This window comes from Magallana gigas, chromosome 6 (genome assembly GCF_963853765.1).
Source record: "Magallana gigas chromosome 6, xbMagGiga1.1, whole genome shotgun sequence".
Classification (NCBI taxonomy): domain Eukaryota; kingdom Metazoa; phylum Mollusca; class Bivalvia; order Ostreida; family Ostreidae; genus Magallana; species Magallana gigas.
In genome coordinates, this window is record NC_088858.1 from 38,301,215 (window position 1) to 38,320,178 (window position 18,964).

At 32.1% G+C, this 18,964-nt stretch overlaps 2 protein-coding genes across 4 annotated transcripts; one reads left to right on the forward strand and one right to left on the reverse strand.

The window, feature by feature from the left end:
• Positions 1-1,440: 1,440 nt before the first annotated feature.
• Positions 1,441-7,063, reverse strand: LOC105344371 (beclin 1-associated autophagy-related key regulator). The gene is made up of 9 exons (XM_011452143.4): positions 6,729-7,063; positions 6,028-6,090; positions 5,853-5,895; positions 5,592-5,673; positions 5,140-5,374; positions 4,665-4,834; positions 3,959-4,109; positions 3,461-3,634; positions 1,441-3,161 (listed from the first exon to the last, which is right to left on the reverse strand). Exons 1-9 carry the CDS (start codon positions 6,923-6,925, stop codon positions 2,855-2,857), a joined length of 1,422 nt encoding a protein of 473 aa, XP_011450445.3. The 5' UTR covers positions 6,926-7,063; the 3' UTR covers positions 1,441-2,854.
• A 1,430-nt stretch (positions 7,064-8,493) lies between these two features.
• Positions 8,494-18,209, forward strand: LOC105344372 (5'-AMP-activated protein kinase subunit beta-2). 3 transcript variants are annotated; one of them, XM_011452144.4, is made up of 7 exons: positions 8,494-8,967; positions 9,223-9,377; positions 10,152-10,251; positions 14,408-14,528; positions 14,701-14,837; positions 15,250-15,318; positions 15,587-18,209. In XM_011452144.4, exons 1-7 carry the CDS (start codon positions 8,818-8,820, stop codon positions 15,662-15,664), a joined length of 810 nt encoding a protein of 269 aa, XP_011450446.3. In that variant the 5' UTR covers positions 8,494-8,817; the 3' UTR covers positions 15,665-18,209. The 3 variants fall into 3 exon arrangements, with proteins under 3 accessions (XP_011450446.3, XP_065942544.1, XP_011450447.3); XM_066086472.1 differs by having other exon boundaries at positions 10,155-10,251; XM_011452145.4 differs by lacking the exon at positions 10,152-10,251 and adding an exon at positions 10,622-10,715.
• Positions 18,210-18,964: the final 755 nt, after the last annotated feature.

The following is an 18,964-nucleotide window of genomic DNA, read 5'->3' on the forward strand; positions in this document are numbered from 1 at the left end:
GGCAGGATTGATGGTACAGTAAACATATTAGTGAAGTCACGACATCAATCATAGAGATGTAAACTGAAATAGGATACATCAAAAGTCATCCACCTGTGATGGTCAGATGAACTAAACTACACCATAACTGGAATACATTCTCTCCTCTCTCTCTCTCTCTCTCTCTCTCTCTCTCTGAGGAAAAATAATAAATAATTGTATAAATTGTTATTCTCTTAATAAAAAAAAGAGCATTGAAACAGTTAGAAAAATAATTCAAAGTGAATTTACTTTACGTTATCGGACAACCCAAGAGAAATGATGTCAATGGAATGTCAAGTGCCTATAAAGGGGTTCAATATACATGTACATATAGGATAGTTGCCACATTGTACCGATGTAGACGTCCAAGAAAGAATAAGTTTCAATATAGAAAACATACTGGTACAAGGATTCTCTGCAAATAAATAAAAATCGACTTAATCAATTAATCCTCATCGTACGTCATAAACTTTGCCAAACCCTACACCACTGTCTTTGCATCGTGCATGCAAAATTCAAAAGATATACTGGATGTCCAAATGCCTTTATTAATCAATGTGACATCAGTATTCTTTGCAGTCTTCAAAAGATTAGAGGATTACAGCGGACAGCTCTAATGTGACAGATTCTTGTCAAACTCAGTTTTAGTTGCCCAGATTAATTGGTGCATTCTGACATATGCCTTACGTTCTGTAAAGGTCCTATTGTTGTTATGCAAAATCAGATTAAGAAAGCTGGATCCGTTCCTTCTTTATTGGTCTGAATTGTAGACATCACAATGACGTTCATACAATGTGAAAACTCTTGAAATTTGAACCGTTAGGAAAGGTATCTTATTCAAACATAAGCCTACTGCTGCTTTAAAAAAATTCGAATAATAAATATTTTAGTTTCATGGAATGGTCCTCAAAGGGTAAAATTTCATAAAAACGTCTTCTCAATTTTTTTCATATAGCCATAAGTGCATTTTACTAACATCAAAACTAAACATTTGGTAGCTGATTTTAAAATAATTAACAATTAATTGTTATATAGAAGTAAAAAAAACCATGGAATTCTGACGTCAGTTCATGCATTCCGTGGCTAATATAGACTAGCTGAGTTTTTCAATCAGTCGCAAAATAATTCATGAATAATCAAACTCAAAAAAGTGAAGTCAGACACCATAAAACAATGTTAATACTTCACTGGATTTTATTGATTAACTTGTTCATCCTTTTCTTAAGCTAATTTTTTTTAATTGATATTTTAAAATTAACAGCTCTTTTTTAAGCTAAAGTTGTTCTTTGTAGGAGAAAAATATTTTAAATACGTCTCGAGTTCTATAACGGCAAAACTTGTATGTCATGATAATTAAAAATATATCTTCCTTTCGACTATTAATGGACACAGAAAATCAAAAAAAAAATAAAACTGATATAGTAAATAAATATATTTATCAATGGAAAAAAATAAAACAAAACAAAACTACAGGTAAAAGTAAACCATACAGGAATCTGCTAAAAATATTGCATATTGTCTTGGAAATGGCAAGGTAAAGCTCATTGAAAAAGTCAGAATAGATTTTCGAATCACTAAAACCAACTGTACCTAATAGGCAATAAAAAGCAGCAACCATTTAACTGAATGCAAAAAAAGTGAACCACATATCAAAGTTGTACCAAAAACATTTCAGAAACATAATTTTAGCACAAATTTATCGAAAAGATATAGGGGCAATATGAGATGATTAAAGAGTTTTCAGGAGACTTGAAAAACATTAACTGAATACAAAATTTTATATAAATTTCTGTCTTATAATATTATCATTTCATTCTTCATTTATTCTTTCTTGATCACTTCATAATACTCAAAGAATGATTCTTTATCTCTTTAGTAAAAAAAAATCCAATATTAAAATTTGCATCCAATAACATGTTACATTTTTTCTTGAACATTTCAAGGAGGATGCCTTGCCAAGTTTAGTGAAAAAAAAGTAATATCAACATACAATCATTGACAAATAACCAAACCCTGAGGAACAGCTGGGAGACCAAAATACACATGCATTTGGTATTTTCTTAGACATCATTAAAAAATTCATGATTTTGTGATTTGAGGTAAGCAAATGTAAAAAAAAATTTAAATTCTAATCATTTTCACCACAAAAAAATAACAATATACATGTATAAATTTAAATTTTACCAATAAATAATGGCATTATCTAATCTCTGCAGTAGAAGCTATGACACCATGCAATGCTATAAACAATGCACTAAAGCTCATATCACAGTGCTTTAGATCATAAGAATGATTGCACAAGGCATATTGAGGCACTATCTGAATACAGCTATGGTTTTCTGAGTTATCTTTAGAATTGGAGTTATCAACAATAAATGGATTGTAGCATGATAGAGAACTTTTAAAATCCCATACAATAAATCAGTTTCAAACTGTATCATAATACATTTAACTCTGATAAATTTGACCTTGAACTCCATGAATAACCTTGAAATGTAACAGTCAACTACTTATGACCATGGGATAACAGGCCACCCTTCAAGAATATTTTAGTGGTTATGTTTTTTTCTTCAAAATATTGGTAGAAGACTTAAGTTTGAATTCATTAAGGTTTATTCAAGGCAAATCAAAAACAATATGCATCCAAATTGCTGATCTTAGAAGTCAAAACATCGTTCAAAAATATTGGTTGGCATGAAAAAATTTTCACTTTTGAAAAAAAAAAAAAAATTTCACTATGGTACTATCTCTTTACATGTGTGATTGGGATGGATAAAAATACTGATTTATTTTAAATGCGTTTCCTAATATCTTTCTCGAGAATTCTCCGATGTCAGCTTTTGTGATCTCCTCCCCTGAATAATGACATGAAAGATGTGGCTGCAGATGTAACAAAACCACTGGCAGTCAGTTGTTCCGGAGGCTGACCTGGATACGACATTGTCTGGATGTTGGATAGAGTGCTGCTATATCCAGATCGGGCTGGAACGTCTGTCACATAGGTCACATCCTCTGACACCTGTTCCCAATCATTGATCATTTCATCCTCCATTCCTCCAGTATCCGAATCTTCCTCTTGAAATATGATAGAGTCTTCAATGGATGCCATCAGGTCTTTGTCAATTTCAAAGTTGGAGTTCCTGTTTCGCATAAAAAATACCAGATATAAAAGACTATAGCATATCTGTGGTCATTGTTGTAATGTAAACTCAATGACTGCTCACTGCCGTGAAATTCAGGTAGAAAAAAACTTCCTTTAAATTTTTTCAATGACCAAAAAAAAAAAAAAAAAAAAAATGGAAACTTTGGTTTATTTGATATTGTATACGAAGACCAACAGCAAAAATTTTAAAAGTGGAAGGGGTTATTTGAAGGATACTGCTTAATAAAAATTACAACAAAATTGAACTATCAGTTTTTAATGACAGTAGTTATGTACCTTCCCAATAAAGGACAGGAGAGTAGCACCACGATGTTCTGGAGGGTGTTGCGGGGGTCAAGCCGCTCGGGATTGGGCACACTCTGGGAGAAGCACAGATACAGGATGTTCTGGTTGAGAGAGGCCACACTGTGCTTGAACTGCCGCTCTGTGATCTCATTAGTACAAAACTCGCTGAAAAAAAAAGGATTCTGGGTTATGCATACATAAATGATTAGTTATGATGATTGCAAGAGGAAATTTTAATTTGGCATATAATTATTATAACTGAAAAATGCCTTCATATTATTCATTTGTAAAAATAAAATGCATTCACATTAAATTTATTTGTATATACGTGTATATATATTGGAAGGCTTTATATAAAAATTTTAAAAAGTATAAACTGTTGACTAGCAATACATTTCCAAGTTTGAAACTTGGAACTTGAAACTAAAGTTTTAGAGAAGTAAGATTTTCTGTGCATTCAACATTTACATGTACACTGGTATAATGTACCTATAAGGCTGTTTTCTTGGCAGGCGGATGTCCAGTATATGACTGAGGATGGCTGTCATCTGACTAGCGTAGCACAAACCCGCACTGATTCTGTGACCTGGGTTCCTTAAACTGTTGTCTGGGTTACCACCATTTTCCTGACTAGCAGCCACTAAAATGACAAAAGTGATTGAAAATAAGTACAAGAACACATAATGTGTCATACTGTGTTTGAAACCTGGTCTTTTGTATACCATATACATCACATCATTTAACCAGAAAGCAAAGGTTCTCTGTATAGCTATATTTTTTCAAGATTTTTTCTTCATGCAACTTAATTATCTAAAATATGATACTTTGGAATTATTCTAATTAGAAAGGTGAGGGGGCAATTTACGTGGGTTGTTACTGCAGTCTTCTAAAGGTTCATGGAACTTCATTTTAAATATTGAATTTGTAATTATAAGTACATTAGTACAATGTAGGAAAAAATGACTGTGTTTCATAATTTTCATTGATTTGATAATATTGTCATTGTAAAAATAAACACCTGAGATTGGACACAAATTAATAGAAACATAAAATCACCCTCTCCCAAAAATTAAAAATTCATTGATAAGGTGTACCCACAAAAATTGAGCCCCAGCAAATTCTTAAAATTCCAAATTAGTAACTCTGTTCAGCTATAAGGGACAGATCCTAAAGCCACTGCTCTAGTAACACTCACCCCACAGATTATAGGCTGAGTAGTCCCCACTGCAGGGTAAGGTGGGCTCCACGATCCTGTACTGGGCCTCGCCACTACCATCAGTGTACACCCACTGCCCTCTGACATAGGCCGTGTGACTCGCATCTCGCAGGGCACTCACTGTGCTCACAGCCATCGAGTCTGACTCACTGAGAAAAGGTATTGGGTGAGTTTAATGTCCCTTCATTTCAATTACTGATAATCAAATTACATGTAGGTATGTTTTGGTAGTGAAATTAGTACATGTGCTATTACTAATGAATTTTTAGAGTAAATAAGACAATAATGTGCCATCAATGAACCTTGATTTTTTTGCTGTCGTAAGGAAAAAATGATTAAACAATTTCCACTTAGTTTGTGCATTCCTATTCTGTTTCCTTCAAACAGATTAAGGCTCCAGTGGAATGGTAAACAAATACAATATGCAATGTTTTCCTCCACTCTAAAGTAATACCTAATAAGAGCCACTTCCTCCACCTGAAAGATAAACTCCACCAATCTCTGGACCTGTATCTTCCTCTCTGCAGCTAGTTCCCTCTTTTTCTGTAAACAAAGCTCTTTTTTCTCTTCATTTGACATTCTCACTGTTTCAATGTAGGAATAAATGCGCTTTTTCTTCTCTTCATGTTTTCGACCTTTCACAACCCGCATATAGTTTTCTCTCTTTTTCTTGTCGAAAATTTCTTTACCTTAAATTTCAAAAAGGTAAAATTATTCAATTAATTATAGATATGTATAAAACAGTTATTTTTAATATCTTGAACACATGTACATATAATATATATGTTGATCTAAAATACTTTATAAAATATGGCTGTGTAAAGAATTGTGGTTCAATGCTTTATGAACCCTTCAATTTTTAAGCAGTATGCCAATTCATATCATATCAGCAACATCTATACTTACTTTTCCTCTTCTTTTCTTTTGCTGCTGTGAGAGCCATTTTTAACAGGTTTATCCTCTCTCTGCATTTTTCAATTTCCCCGATCTAAAAGCACACAACAAATTTTGTTTGTTGTTTTATATTGCTTGAGGTTGCAATAATTATGTAAAAATAGTGATTAGAATTCATTTGATGGACATAGTTGAGTTTGAAAGATCAGAGATTATACTGGGTTTTTTTCAATCATTTGTATCTAGATACTGGTTCAGTTAGTGTGCACTTACTTGTTTGTCTCTTTGCATGTGCTGTCTCAGTGCATCTTGTACCCTAAATAAAAATCAATGTATTCTTAACACAGTCCCTGCATTTTAAAAATAAGGAGCTAGTGGATTAAGGTTTGATTTTCTCTGACTGAAACAATAGTTGCAGTAAATCTAATCCATAGTTAACTTGGCATACCTCTCCAACCTTCCTTGTCTTTCTTTTTGCAAATGATCAAGCTTGAATCTCTTTTCTTTGTATCTGAAATACATTTTTAGAGAAAAAAATGCATTATTTGGATTTATAACTGTACTGTTGTGCACAAGAAATGACTTTCTTGCAAAAAGATTCATGACACTTATAATCCTTCATATTGATTAGATCTCACAAATAATAATAATATAAGTAATTTGTTAATGTCATTTGTAAATGAAAATAGGTAAGTATTGTAATCCTATTACTTCCATTTCTGACATGTATTGATAAATAAATGTTGACGATGAGTAAACATTTTTAAATTAAAACAAATTCACATTTGAACAATGTATAATGTTGAATATATCATAATCATAGAACTAATTAGGATTGAGAAAATGATTGAAAAAATCTGATTTCACAAAGCTAGCTATATCTGTACACAGAGAAATGTTAATAATCTGCATATCGACTGTTAAATGTTTAAGCTTGCATCATTATTCATTATTAACATGCTTTTAAAAGCAATGTAAAAAGTTTTTCAAAATTGATGACATTATCTATATCTACCACCTAATTAATTACAATTATGATCACAGTGTAAATTAATTGTAAATGTCCGTGTCCAGTGTATCGTTTTTCGTGCTCATTTTTAATGTTCAATGGCAGACGACGCATCGTCAGCTGATTGCGTATTTGTTTACCTTTCAGGATGGCTTCCTTTCGTGTGAACAAAGAGTCCTTCGTTGACACATTTTCTGCAATGAAATGACCGCCTACTTCCATCGCATAAGGGGCATCGTTCTATGGCGACAGTGAGACCAGGGGAACTTTCTATCGAACTGGTCAAGTTAAATTCTGTTGGAGCTAAGTTGCTTTCACAAGAACTGGAGGTCGCCATTATAATAAAAATGGAAATGACGTAATTGGTTTTCTAAAAGAAAAACCATCTCAAAGATTTCCGGCGCAGTATCCAAAAAGGCTTAAAAGTAAAAAAAAAAACTTATGAAACGACTACTAGTTAAATATATGCTGAGAGGGATAAATTGTCTTTTCACTCAATATGTCGTTAACATTGAAAGGAAAAATGTAACTGTTTTGCTGTCATGAAAGCACAAAAAGTTGAATCACCATTGGTCCCCATCTTGATTCCACCGACCTTCATGTGTAACAGGTTAAAATTAGCATTATCATAACGTAATCAACACTTAAACTGTTAAACATGATTCGATTTGCTCAGGGTCTTTTTCCTGTCATTTTGCTTTTACAATCGTCTGGTTGTTGTACATCTATATGTATTGGATCAATGTTCAGCATATCACGGTCACTATCATTGATTGAATTACTACCTATTTTGGGTTTTTTTTTAGTTATATAGTGTATAGTTTAAACATTCAAATAAAATTGAATTATAATTTCAGTTATGAAATTCATTCTATGTGGTCGGTATTTTTGACGAACACGTTTTAAAAAGTTCCTGATATTTATCAATCAACTGATCAAGTTTTAAAAAAATGAAAACTAAAAAAATATCGCAGAAAAAAAGTGCAGTCACAATGTGACAACATATATATGTATCGAATAAACACGTACTTGACTATGATGTAAATGTTATCTTTGCGGATTTAAATGAAGTATAAAATGACAGTACAAATTACATTTCAAAATGTTGTGTTTTGTTTTTAATCATTAATTAACAGTTACTGCCCGTTTGACAATATTTGACATGGATTGCAGATTCTGATTAAACTGCATTTGTTTTTGTACTAAAATCAACCCAGTGTAGGAGTATGATTATAGTTATACGGTAGGTAATTACAATGCAAAAATTAAAGTTGGTTGCAGCAGTCGCCGTAATAGTAATTTCAAAAATGACAAAGAGCTCAAACAGGGGTTTTATCATGCCGGCTATTGCACGAAAAAAGGGGTAAATAAATCATACAAAAACATTCTTCTTCAATGATCACCATCAGTTGATTTAATGAAAACCAAAGAAAGACTGTTTAAACTTATTAAAAGCAAATTCAGGAACATCTTAATTTTTCATCTTTAGATAGCAGTATTGATACGTAATATTTCGAAATTTAATGCTTAAATAATTTATATGATTTCTTAGAATTTTTAAATTCTGTTGGCAATATTTTTAGAAAAGAATATGAGTCATTTTGATCGCCACAGTGCCCTGTAACATTTATTTTAACGCTTCAGATGTAGTTTTGAACCTGATTGTTTTTGTCTTTAAAAAAAAATCGCAGCCTTTTTTATCTGTATTCCTTTCATTTAAATTTTCTACTCTGAAAACTATGTGTCAAATATTTTCATAAATGTAAACACGAACATGTATGCATGCAGGACTTCTGTAATGTCATTATTTTCATCTGTTGAAATACGGAAACCTTACAGCAAATAATATCCGGAATTGTTCTGGTTTTTTATTTGGTTTTTAAAATGCTTGCGCATGCTCACTGAAAATTTTGCGTCCATATTTTGTTTACTTTTGGACAACCACAGGCGCATTATTATATGTCATTTAATTTTGACACTCTGGAACCGAAGATTGTGAAATGGATATATAAAAGAGAAGAAAAGAAAATGATTTAGCAGAAGTACATTCGTTTTTAACTCATCGTTCTGTGAATCACATCGAATCAATCAACTTAATTTTTTGAAGCACATGTCAGCATTTCAGCAAGGTGATTCCTCGTCCGAACATTGACTCGGAGGAAGTGTTGTCGTCATCACCGCATTGATTCCTCTTCATTGATATCGTGGTTCACTTTCCAAACCTGTATAATGGGAAACACGTCTGCGTCGTCTGCATCGCGGAGTAGGCACATTTCTGGAGATGAAACGGGTCCCTCCCTCACCGCTGGTAGATTCCTCTCGGACTCCAATTCCAGTACCCAAGATACTTACGAAGCCTTAATAAAATCTGGATATAGGGTAATTTTTTCTGTAGCTATGTTGCCATCTTTCTGTCAACACATTACCCTTCTGTATTGACAGTTTGGTGGTAAATACGTAAACAATAATAACTTCAAGGTCACAAATGTGAATTTGTTTACAATCTTATTACCTAGCTGTTTACAAATATGTTGGTGTTGAACAAACACTGCTATGAAGTAAGTAGTTTATTTTCTGTAGTGTAATATATGTTAATAATAAAATGTTATTTCATCAGTATTTCTTTCATTTTAGAGACAGAGAGCAGCCACAACTCAGAGTCAAGGAGATACAGCTGCCATTAAGACAAAATTGCTACCAACGGTTTTTAAATGGGACGGTGGAGGAAAAGAAGTATACATAACAGGAACATTTAACAACTGGCAACAAAAAATTCCACTGGTTAAGAGGTTAGGAAATTATATATGTTATGTATCATTTCTGACATACTGTATAATTATAAATGTATTGAAAAAAACATTGTTGCCAACTCTATCATGTTCAGAATTGACTGTTCTCATTGTTCATTGCAGGCTGAAGGAAATTTGTTCTTATACATTTATTTATTATTTGCTTTATGTTATATCATAAATAGCAATTTACCATAGGATGATAAATCATGATATACATGTATATATATACATCTCTTTTTTTGTCTGATCAAAAACCAGCCTCCTGTATCCATTTCATGAAAACAAAAGCATATAATTTATATATAACATTGTGTTGCTTATTTTAAATTGCTTTATATGGTTTTTACGTAAACCAATCTAACTTAAGATACAGGTTTTCATCTCACAAACAAATGACAAGCCCCTTTGCTTGTGAATTTCTTCTAATCTTGGTCCTTAAAGATAATTTGGAAAAAAAATTCTACCATGGTCATTTATTTGTGTAATGCCTGCATATGTCATGGCTATTTCACCTTAAAGTAACAGTGATCAATACACTCGTAAAATGCTTATAGAAATTGGCAAGAGCATTGTTGATATGCCAAACTTTAATTTATGTACAGTCATGTCTGTTGGACGCTGGCATTGAAATGGCTGGTTTTTATCAGACTGCCTTTCTGAAATACATGATATATCAAAGACATTGGTCAGAAATAATTTTAGTGTTACTGTCCTAGGATGACGATATGTCATTTTTAGGAAATTTTAAAATATGCGTTTTGATTTTCATAGCAGTCATGATGGTGAGTTTCTCACCATTATTGATCTACCTGAAGGAGAATACCAATATAGATTTTATGTTGATGGCAACATGTGTGTAGACAACAATGAGGTAAAATTTGGGCAATTGATTATCACTCACTATGTTGCTTGCAAGAGGTTCTGTCATATTGTTTGATAAATGATTCCACTGGACTGACTTGTTAATCCAAAATATTTCAATTTTAAATAAACTTTAAATATACTTTGCCTTGCAGTGTAAACTACATCTATAGAGGAAACAAAACATTATCTAAATATAAGGTTAAATTCTATTTATGAATGGATGGGGTCTTTTTGCTGAATGATTTACAAATCAATTTTGATTTCTGAAATTCTAGTATGTACAGTTGGAACATTCATCAAATACTGGCGTGACATTTCCTAGGCTTTGCATGCTTGTACTTTTTATTAGTGAACTAATGCAGTTGAAACATTTTCAGTCATGGTGACTTTACGACCATTGTTGATTTGCCGGAGGGGGAGCATCAGTATAAGTTTTTAGTTGACGGGCAGTGGGTGCACAAAGCAGAAGAGGTACGTCATCACTCAAAGTGGTGTTCAAGTAGTGTAGTGGGTAATTCTGGGGGGTAAGGAGGGACCTTGATGAGAATCCTGAAGTGGAAGGGCCAGAACAAACAGGTTTTGGGAAAAGCAAATTACCTTGAGATGAATGTTTACTTGGTCCAAAACATCAGATTTTAACTGGAATAATTATTTCATGCAAAAGCAAACTGAACTTGCAACATAATTAAACATGTTTAAAAATTAATTTTAAGGTGAACTGGTACATATATAAACTATAGTCATAAGAATGACTTTAAACCTAAAAGACATCAATTTTTTCTTTTCTTTAAGGTCAGTCAGTTTGAAAATTTTTAAAAAAAATTTAAGTAAAAATCTATCATGGCAATATTAAACATTTTGTGGTTTTCGCCATCAGTTATACTGAAAAAATGAAACATGCTGGTTACTTATATATATACAACCATTATATAAAAGTTCAAACTTAACCTGCTGTAAATGTACAGGGTAAATATTAAAATTACTTGTACATATCATTAGATGTATATATGTAAATGCAATACAATGAGCTGTGTATTCGGATACATACATGTATGCTGGCCTCCTGCTTCCTAGGCATTGATAGTTTAGATGCACCCAATGTAATTTTGCAACTCTCCTTTGCTTGTATAATCTCAGATAAAAAGTATTGTACTTCATAATGTCCACAGTGTACTAGTATATACCAAGTTCTTTCTTCAGAGATAAGATCATAATAGTTTAATTAAGACCTGTTAATTTTGTTTATTTTAAGTCCTTGTCGTGAATTAGTATCACTGCCCTTATTCATGATACTGTGAATTGACATGTATCTGAGTTGACCACAATCAGCATTCAGTTTTATAATGTAGATTGAAAATGAAGATAATAGAAAAATGTCCCTCCTGTTTTGGACATGGTTAGTTATTCTATAGCTATTCTATAGTTATTCTATAGTTATTCTGTAGTGGAAGACAGGTGGATTCTAGTTTTGTAGGTTGAAGTAGCCCAATTCATTGAGGGTTATGGTCAAGGCAATAGGTCACTTTAGCAAAAAGGTTCAAGTGAGCTCAACTAATCAAAATTTGGCTGGCATCAATGTATTATGTTTCATTATGTTGTGGGCAGTTTTCAAGTCCCAAAGCTCATTTAAGATAAGTAGTGTCTACTTGGAAGCAAAAGGGGGAACTAATTTGGTGTTGGTACACAAATTGTATTGTATTGTTGCATGTATTTATACAGTTTTCTTTTTTTTAAATCTTTTTTTAATATAATGTTTAATTATATTATTATAATTCAGATTTATAAACCCTATTATATCAACAATAATTGTCATAAAATATAGCCAATTTTCTTAGCATGAAAACTGTTTATGTTAATCTCTGTCATTCAGTTGTATTCTGTATTATTTTTGTAATGCCTTTGCAGCATGGCAACCTTCTTGGACATCTCTGAGTGTCTCTGTGTGAGTCTATTGTTCACCCTGATGTTTTCATTTGTTAAAAGTAGGGATAGAGCTTTTGGCATTGAAAATATTTTGTCACAGAAATGGCTAAATTTAGATTTGATAGCTGTCCATACTGAAGGAAAGTCTCCCTTTGAGTCCACCTGTTAAAAATATTTTGTTTGTGCTCTCTCTTGACTAATTTTTAAAATGGACCTAAAATTTATATACACTGTAAATAACATTTTGATCAGTCAACTGACACATTGTTAAAAGTGTTTGTGAACTGAATGTAGGTTTCTTCCTTGGTTCAGTATCATATTAATTGGAGTACACAGCTACAGCTGAGTTGTTGGTGTGAATTTTTTGTGTGTGAGAAGGATCATTCTGAAACTGAACTTTTTAAAATTTGATTTATTCTAACTTGTGTTACATTCTCTTTAACTTTTTTGTTTAGTGTACATACAACACACGTCTAACTCTTTAGTTATAATTCCAGTTTTCTGCTGTTTCTCATATTTTATATTTTTACGTTTTGATATTAATCTTCATTTACACTGAGTTATCAATATAATTAGTCTTTGCTTTATCATATTTTCTTTTATATTATTTGTTAGTTTCTCGTATATTAATCAAAAACAAAAAGATTTTTTTTATCAATTGATAAAAAAATTAATAAATGAAATCTACTGATAAATAAAATCTTAGCTTGTACAAATTGGTAACAATTTAATACCAGTAAATGCGGTTTAAAAAATAAATGTTAAGAAGTATGAATTAGTTAAAAACAGTAAGATAAGAACCGTGAACAAAGGAAAAATCATCAGTTTAATGTCTGTCATGGTTTGAAGTGTTGTTCATATAAATCATATCAAAATGATAAAACTCAAAATGATGTTGGCATTCAAATAAAAAAGAATGTTATCAGTCTTTCAATTTCTAAACATTACTTTCTCAGTGCAAGATTTCTTATCAATATTAAATTAAAGCCTGAAATAAATGACATTGATCCAACATATATAGAAGCTGCAGATTAAAACTCTCAACCTTACAAAATAAAACTCATTTGCCATGTTTAAAAAAAATACCTTTTAAAATGACATTTTAATGATATGTTGCATTAAAGAACCGATAATAATAGAATAAAGGAACACTGATTTCTAGTGCAACTTCTATCTCATGAATGACCTTGATGTACATGTATTATAGTGGCAATCATTCAATTCAGATCTGAGTAAAAGATAAAAAATATTATCTGTAGAAAATACTTTCTTCTATAGTCTGTCCCAAGTTATTGCTTCCTTCACTTTTTGATGATTTTTGATAAAAATACACATACCTGTGAAAGAAATGCTGTTGAAATTGATAAAAGGGAAAATATCCAAGATATCTTCATTGACAAATTATCATTTTTCACTCATAAAAGTTCACAGGAACGAAAACAAATTTCTTACAGAGATTTATAATGGGAAATGTTTACATCTTTTCTCCATTTCCGAAGTACTTGGGACACCTCGCACAATTTTTCAATGTTATCATCCGGGCTTATTAATGGCTGATGCAATGCAAAATCCCTGTAGACGTTTTATTTTGTGATTTTTGAATTGAAACCTGAAGTGGTAGAGGGGGTGTTTCAAGACAGATAATCTGGACATTTTTCATATTAGTGGATTAACTTAGTTTGAACTCAAAGGTATTTATGATTATCGAAATATCAAGTGAAAAGTGGTGGAAGCAAAAAATCGGGACAGAGTAGAGACATGTTTTAACTCTAAGGACCCTTATGCATTTTGAGGTCATATAAAATTTATTAAGATATTGCCTACTAAATATCTTGCAAAATTTTTTGACTAACAGGCTCAAGATAGGTATAATACATGTAGTACCTATTTGAAGAAGATATCCTTATTGATAACAAAGTCAAAGGTCAGAGAATCCTTATTGATAACAAGGTCAAAGGTCAGAGAATAAACTAAGTGGTAATCTGAATATAGCAAGATGTTGTCCACTTAATATCATCAGAAACCTTTTAGGGGCTTTAGCTTATATAAACTGGGTCTTTAAAACGTGATTTAAAATTATACGTACTTGTCATTTAAATGAATATTCATGCACATTTGGCATTACTGTGTTGAATGGAAAAGCCTATAAATGTTAAAGGAGGTTGCCACGCTTATAACTGTATTTATAAATTCAGCTTTTAAATCTTATCTGACCAATTTTGTTTTTTCTTTTGCAATAGCCTGTAGTAACAAATGACAAAGGAACTCAAAATAATGTGATATCTGTGAAAAAGTCAGACTTCGAGGTGTTTGAGGCACTGGCACTCGACAGCTTGAATACCAACAGCAACAAGAAAGGATGTAAGTCAACCCTTATTTTAATTTAAAGGGTTTTTTGCTATGATTGGGATAAAAAAAAATATTGTTTTGTTTTCCAGTAAAATATTTTGAATGAGTGCATAAAATGTAGGGTCTTTTGGAATTTGAGTAATTAATTAAATGTGTTTTATTGAATGTGGAGATTATGTTGTAGTGGACACACCTGGGTCTCCCACTGGGGAATACTGTCAAGATGTCCCTCCCAGGAAACCGGGAGAGAAGCACAGTGGACCGCCAATTCTACCTCCCCATCTGCTACAAGTGATACTAAACAAAGATACTCCAGCACACGTGAGTGTGGATATTAGTGCATACTATATCAATCTTCCCTCCCTGATTGTTGGATTGGGATTTTCGAAAACAAAATATCAATTATTATGATACATGTATCTATCAGAAAAAATCACAGTATTAATTTTTTTTTTCAATAAATGAGACAATAAGCTCTAAACAGGAGTAGAAGATTTTTTAATAAGATTTGGAAAGATTCCTAAATAACAATATCCCTAGGAAGATATGACATTGTGTTAAACCAAGTTATATGTTTATTGTTCCTGCCCCATTTTATATAAGGTGGAAAATTGAAACTAAATATATTTAAGGTAATCAAACTTTTGCATATATCCAACATAAAACTGTACATTGAGTATATGGTTGTTTGAACATGTACCCTGTATGAATAATTTATCATTCTCGGTTTCAGTGTGAGCCAACTTTACTACCGGAGCCCAACCATGTGATGCTAAATCATCTGTATGCCTTGTCTATAAAAGTAAGATTCTCTTATTCTATACTTTGATATTCTTTACATAGAACTATAAGGGGCGATGCTTTCAATGACTGTTTACAGTAATATGATGCCAAATTAGTATACTGATGTGGAATTTATGATGATTTTAAAGAATAATTTGTTATAAAATTTAAAAAAAAAAAAAAAAAAAGGGAATGGTATATATTAATTGAAGAAAATATCTAAATAATCTAATACAATTAATCACTATTATTGCTCGCAAATACATTTGATGTTTATTCTATTGTAGGACGGAGTTATGGTTCTTAGTGCCACTCATAGATTTAGGAAGAAATATGTAACCACATTGTTGTATAAGCCAATATGAGACTGACTTTATGATTACATAGGGACATTTTATCAAATTATTCAGTAGATAGTGTTTTAACTTTTTCCTTTCTCTCCATGCAATGGCTTTATGATTAGACACCTGTATTAGAACTGAAACATGATTGATTCTAGTCTGAAGATGTGACTGTCTGTCTGTGCTATGTAGGGCTGTAACAATGCACTAGATTAAAACCACTATACCAAAATATTACATAAAACAAATATATTATATTATAACCTGAAATATGTTTACAGATGTATCAAAATATATCATATTTTTGGCATTTTTATATTCTTTTTTGATCAATTTGAATGACACATATCTCATACAGCACATACTGAATATATTGCTTGTAAAATTGAACTCTTTCACTGGACTCTCCATGAGTCGTTAAAGTCTCGGCATATCATTATGTCGTGATATGCCTTAGCTACATTGTTACATCCCAGTGCTAGTTTAAGCCCCAGTAATGCTATGCAGGCTCATTTGATTCTTTTATTTCTAAATTAAAATGTAAAAAAAAAAAAGTATATATGTATTGAATACACTCTGCAAAAAAAGGAAGGTTTTTATAAAGTTTTATTGGAATTGTACTTATTTATTCAAAGCTTCATGCTTATATAGCAAACTGTGTTAGTGGTTTTCTAATATATAGTTTAAGGTATGCAATTGTTTTCTCTAAAAGTTATGAGAATATTTCCCCATGATCTATCATTTACTGTATATAAATGTATCAGCAAATATTTGTACATGTATAAGAACTGTAACTGAGGCCATGATAGTATGGAAGTATTCAGTTGAGATGAATAGTTCGATATAAATGAAATAAATTAAAAAAAAAATGCAATAATCATTCATTACATTATGTTACGAAGATTAAAATTGTATAGATCACCGCTGCTTAACTTTTTCACAGGTATCTAGATGTCTAGATATTGTTTAACTCTCTGAAATGGTGGGGGATAAAACTTGATTAGATGTAGGCTTTGTTCTTTGCATGGATAATTGACACTGTATGATGAAGTTTGTTTTGTTGAGAAGAAATGACTGATCTCCTCCATGTTGTGTGTTTTTATCTGTTTGTTGAGATCAAACTCTGGCCATTGATCGACGCCTACTGATGTTCAGTGTCCTTGTTTGTTAATTTGTGTGCGAATGCAGTGAGAAAGGCAGAAGTTTGTTACCATGTTACCTTGTGTTAAAATTTGGGTTAATGTACATAACAGTAGTACACGCACATATTATGATACCAGTATATCTGTGTACAGGCACTTGTGTAATCACGCTAGCGCACACCTATTTTTATTTGACATTTTGATGTGTGATTGTTGATTCTATTACGCTACCATCCGCTGTAGACTCATCCCGTAGTAAAGATTGCGTTGTCTCAGTCATGTCACTAATGGCAGCTGCAGGGGGAATCAGGCAGATTTGAAAATTACAAGTGTTTGCATATTTTTACTATGGGGGGCTTTCTGTTAAGAAGTGAAATTTTATATGAGAAGGTGATCCTTGATACGAATTTTAATCAACTGTTACGTTAATTAATAGTACCCTAACACAATCGGCTGTTGTGTTAAATAGTAGTACCCTAACACAGTATGCAGCACGTGCTTTATATTTCGGGTTTAGGTGTATGGCTGTTTCTTTGCCATTATCAATCATTCCTTTTAGTCCTTTTGCAGGTTGTGAATTATAGTAAAAGAAAGAGAAAGGTTCATTTAATTTACTCCTGTTTCGTTAGATAACATTTTTTGAGGTGTGCTCTTTTTAATTATTGAGAATTAAAGTGCTACCAAATCATAGTGCAAGTGGTTTGTCCAAAATAATTATTCTTTAAATAGACAACATTCAGTAATATTTCTTGAAGCACATGAAATGGCAGGGCCAGAGTTAACTGAGTATGATTTATGTTTGATTTATTGATTGATTGTGATTGATTTTGTTGATCTGTCGCCCTAGAGGCCTATGATACGTCATTTTGTATCGGGGAAGTGTTTGATGTTATGTATGTGAAATTAAAGGGTTGACTTTCAGAAGACCTATGTGTGTATAGTAAAATTTTTCTCGTGGCGGTACCTCTTTGAGATGGCTACCAGAGTGAGTAATTTAATGTATCAATGTGCAATGGAATTGGAGTATCGCGTCTCTCCCGCCTTCGGCCATACTAGAAGGGAATGACGTCATATTGTCAGATGACATCGTTTTTAATCGAATTTTACTGATATTTTGTGTAACATAATTTTTATATGTCATCTTGTTATTTTCACGCATTGTGTATGATTTGACCATTGAATATATTTAAAGATACAAGTTGTTGCAATATTATTGATAACTGTACCTTGGAAAGCTTTCTTTGCACAAAACATGTCTTGGATTGATTTCATCTATCAATCTGGAAAATAGATGTCTGTTAATTTAATTTCTGTATGATAACTTTCTGTTCATGTAATTCGTAAGTGAGATATATATCAGATGGATTGTACATGCATAGTATATAACTTAACCAACAGAATACTGAAACAATAAAGGACAGAATAAGTTTTTGTCTCTTCTTTTAATAAGTTATCTTTGCAACTCTCTCCAATAGCATCTGTTTAGTTACCGAATGTTTGATGCACATATATCAGTGGGTATCGTCTTTGAGATTGTCAACTACGCAAAACCAAACTTCCTAATTCCACCCAAACAAAAAATTGGTTTCGAAAATCGCCATTTATTCTGCTGATCAATGCATTTGAGATCATCGTCGGACACTCAAGGCAACTCTCGGGCGCTTACTGAATGTGGGCCAACTCGTAGAGGTTATTTCGTTTTCATGAATAATTCTTGGAGGAAATCTCAACAATCCTGTTTATGCATATGCAACAACGGCATGCTTTTATTAACATGGCCGTCATTTTCATACTTCCAAATAAATTTAGACTTACTTTCGCGAAAAAAGTTCAATAAGTGGGCCCACGGTCAATAACATGTTGGACTGGTCCGACGACAATACTTATGCGACTAAAAAAAAACTATTAAAAAAAAATGTTCATGTAAATCATTGTCTCATTTATCTCGCTATAATGAAATGTAGGCTTGCTGTAGTAAAAAATCCAAATTCTTGTTTACTATTGTAAGCTCTACCTATTTTGAATATTGGTGTTTTTATTTTGTCGTCTTTTTAATAGATCGGTGCATCATTTTCTAACAAATTCTTACAGAAAATCATATTCATATTCTTCATAGCATTGTCACTTGTAAGATCGGGGGGAGGGGGGGGGGGGTATAATGGTCGCCACCACAATACTTCGT

What these genes read in the sequence shown, in the direction of transcription:
- LOC105344372 (XM_011452144.4), top strand. Translation starts at nt 8,818, where the DNA reads ATGGGAAACACGTCTGCGTCGTCTGCATCGCGGAGTAGGCACATTTCT. An exon ending in TAATAAAATCTGGATATAGG is followed by an intron (nt 8,968 to 9,222) that starts GTAATTTTTTCT and finishes CTTTCATTTTAG; the next exon opens with AGACAGAGAGCAGCCACAAC. An exon ending in ACAAAGATACTCCAGCACAC is followed by an intron (nt 14,838 to 15,249) that starts GTGAGTGTGGAT and finishes TCTCGGTTTCAG; the next exon opens with TGTGAGCCAACTTTACTACC.
- LOC105344371 (XM_011452143.4), bottom strand. Translation starts at nt 6,925, where the DNA reads ATGGCGACCTCCAGTTCTTGTGAAAGCAACTTAGCTCCAACAGAATTT. An exon ending in AAAGGAAGCCATCCTGAAAG is followed by an intron (nt 6,091 to 6,728) that starts GTAAACAAATAC and finishes AATGTATTTCAG; the next exon opens with ATACAAAGAAAAGAGATTCA. An exon ending in AAAAGAAAAGAAGAGGAAAA is followed by an intron (nt 5,375 to 5,591) that starts GTAAGTATAGAT and finishes TTGAAATTTAAG; the next exon opens with GTAAAGAAATTTTCGACAAG.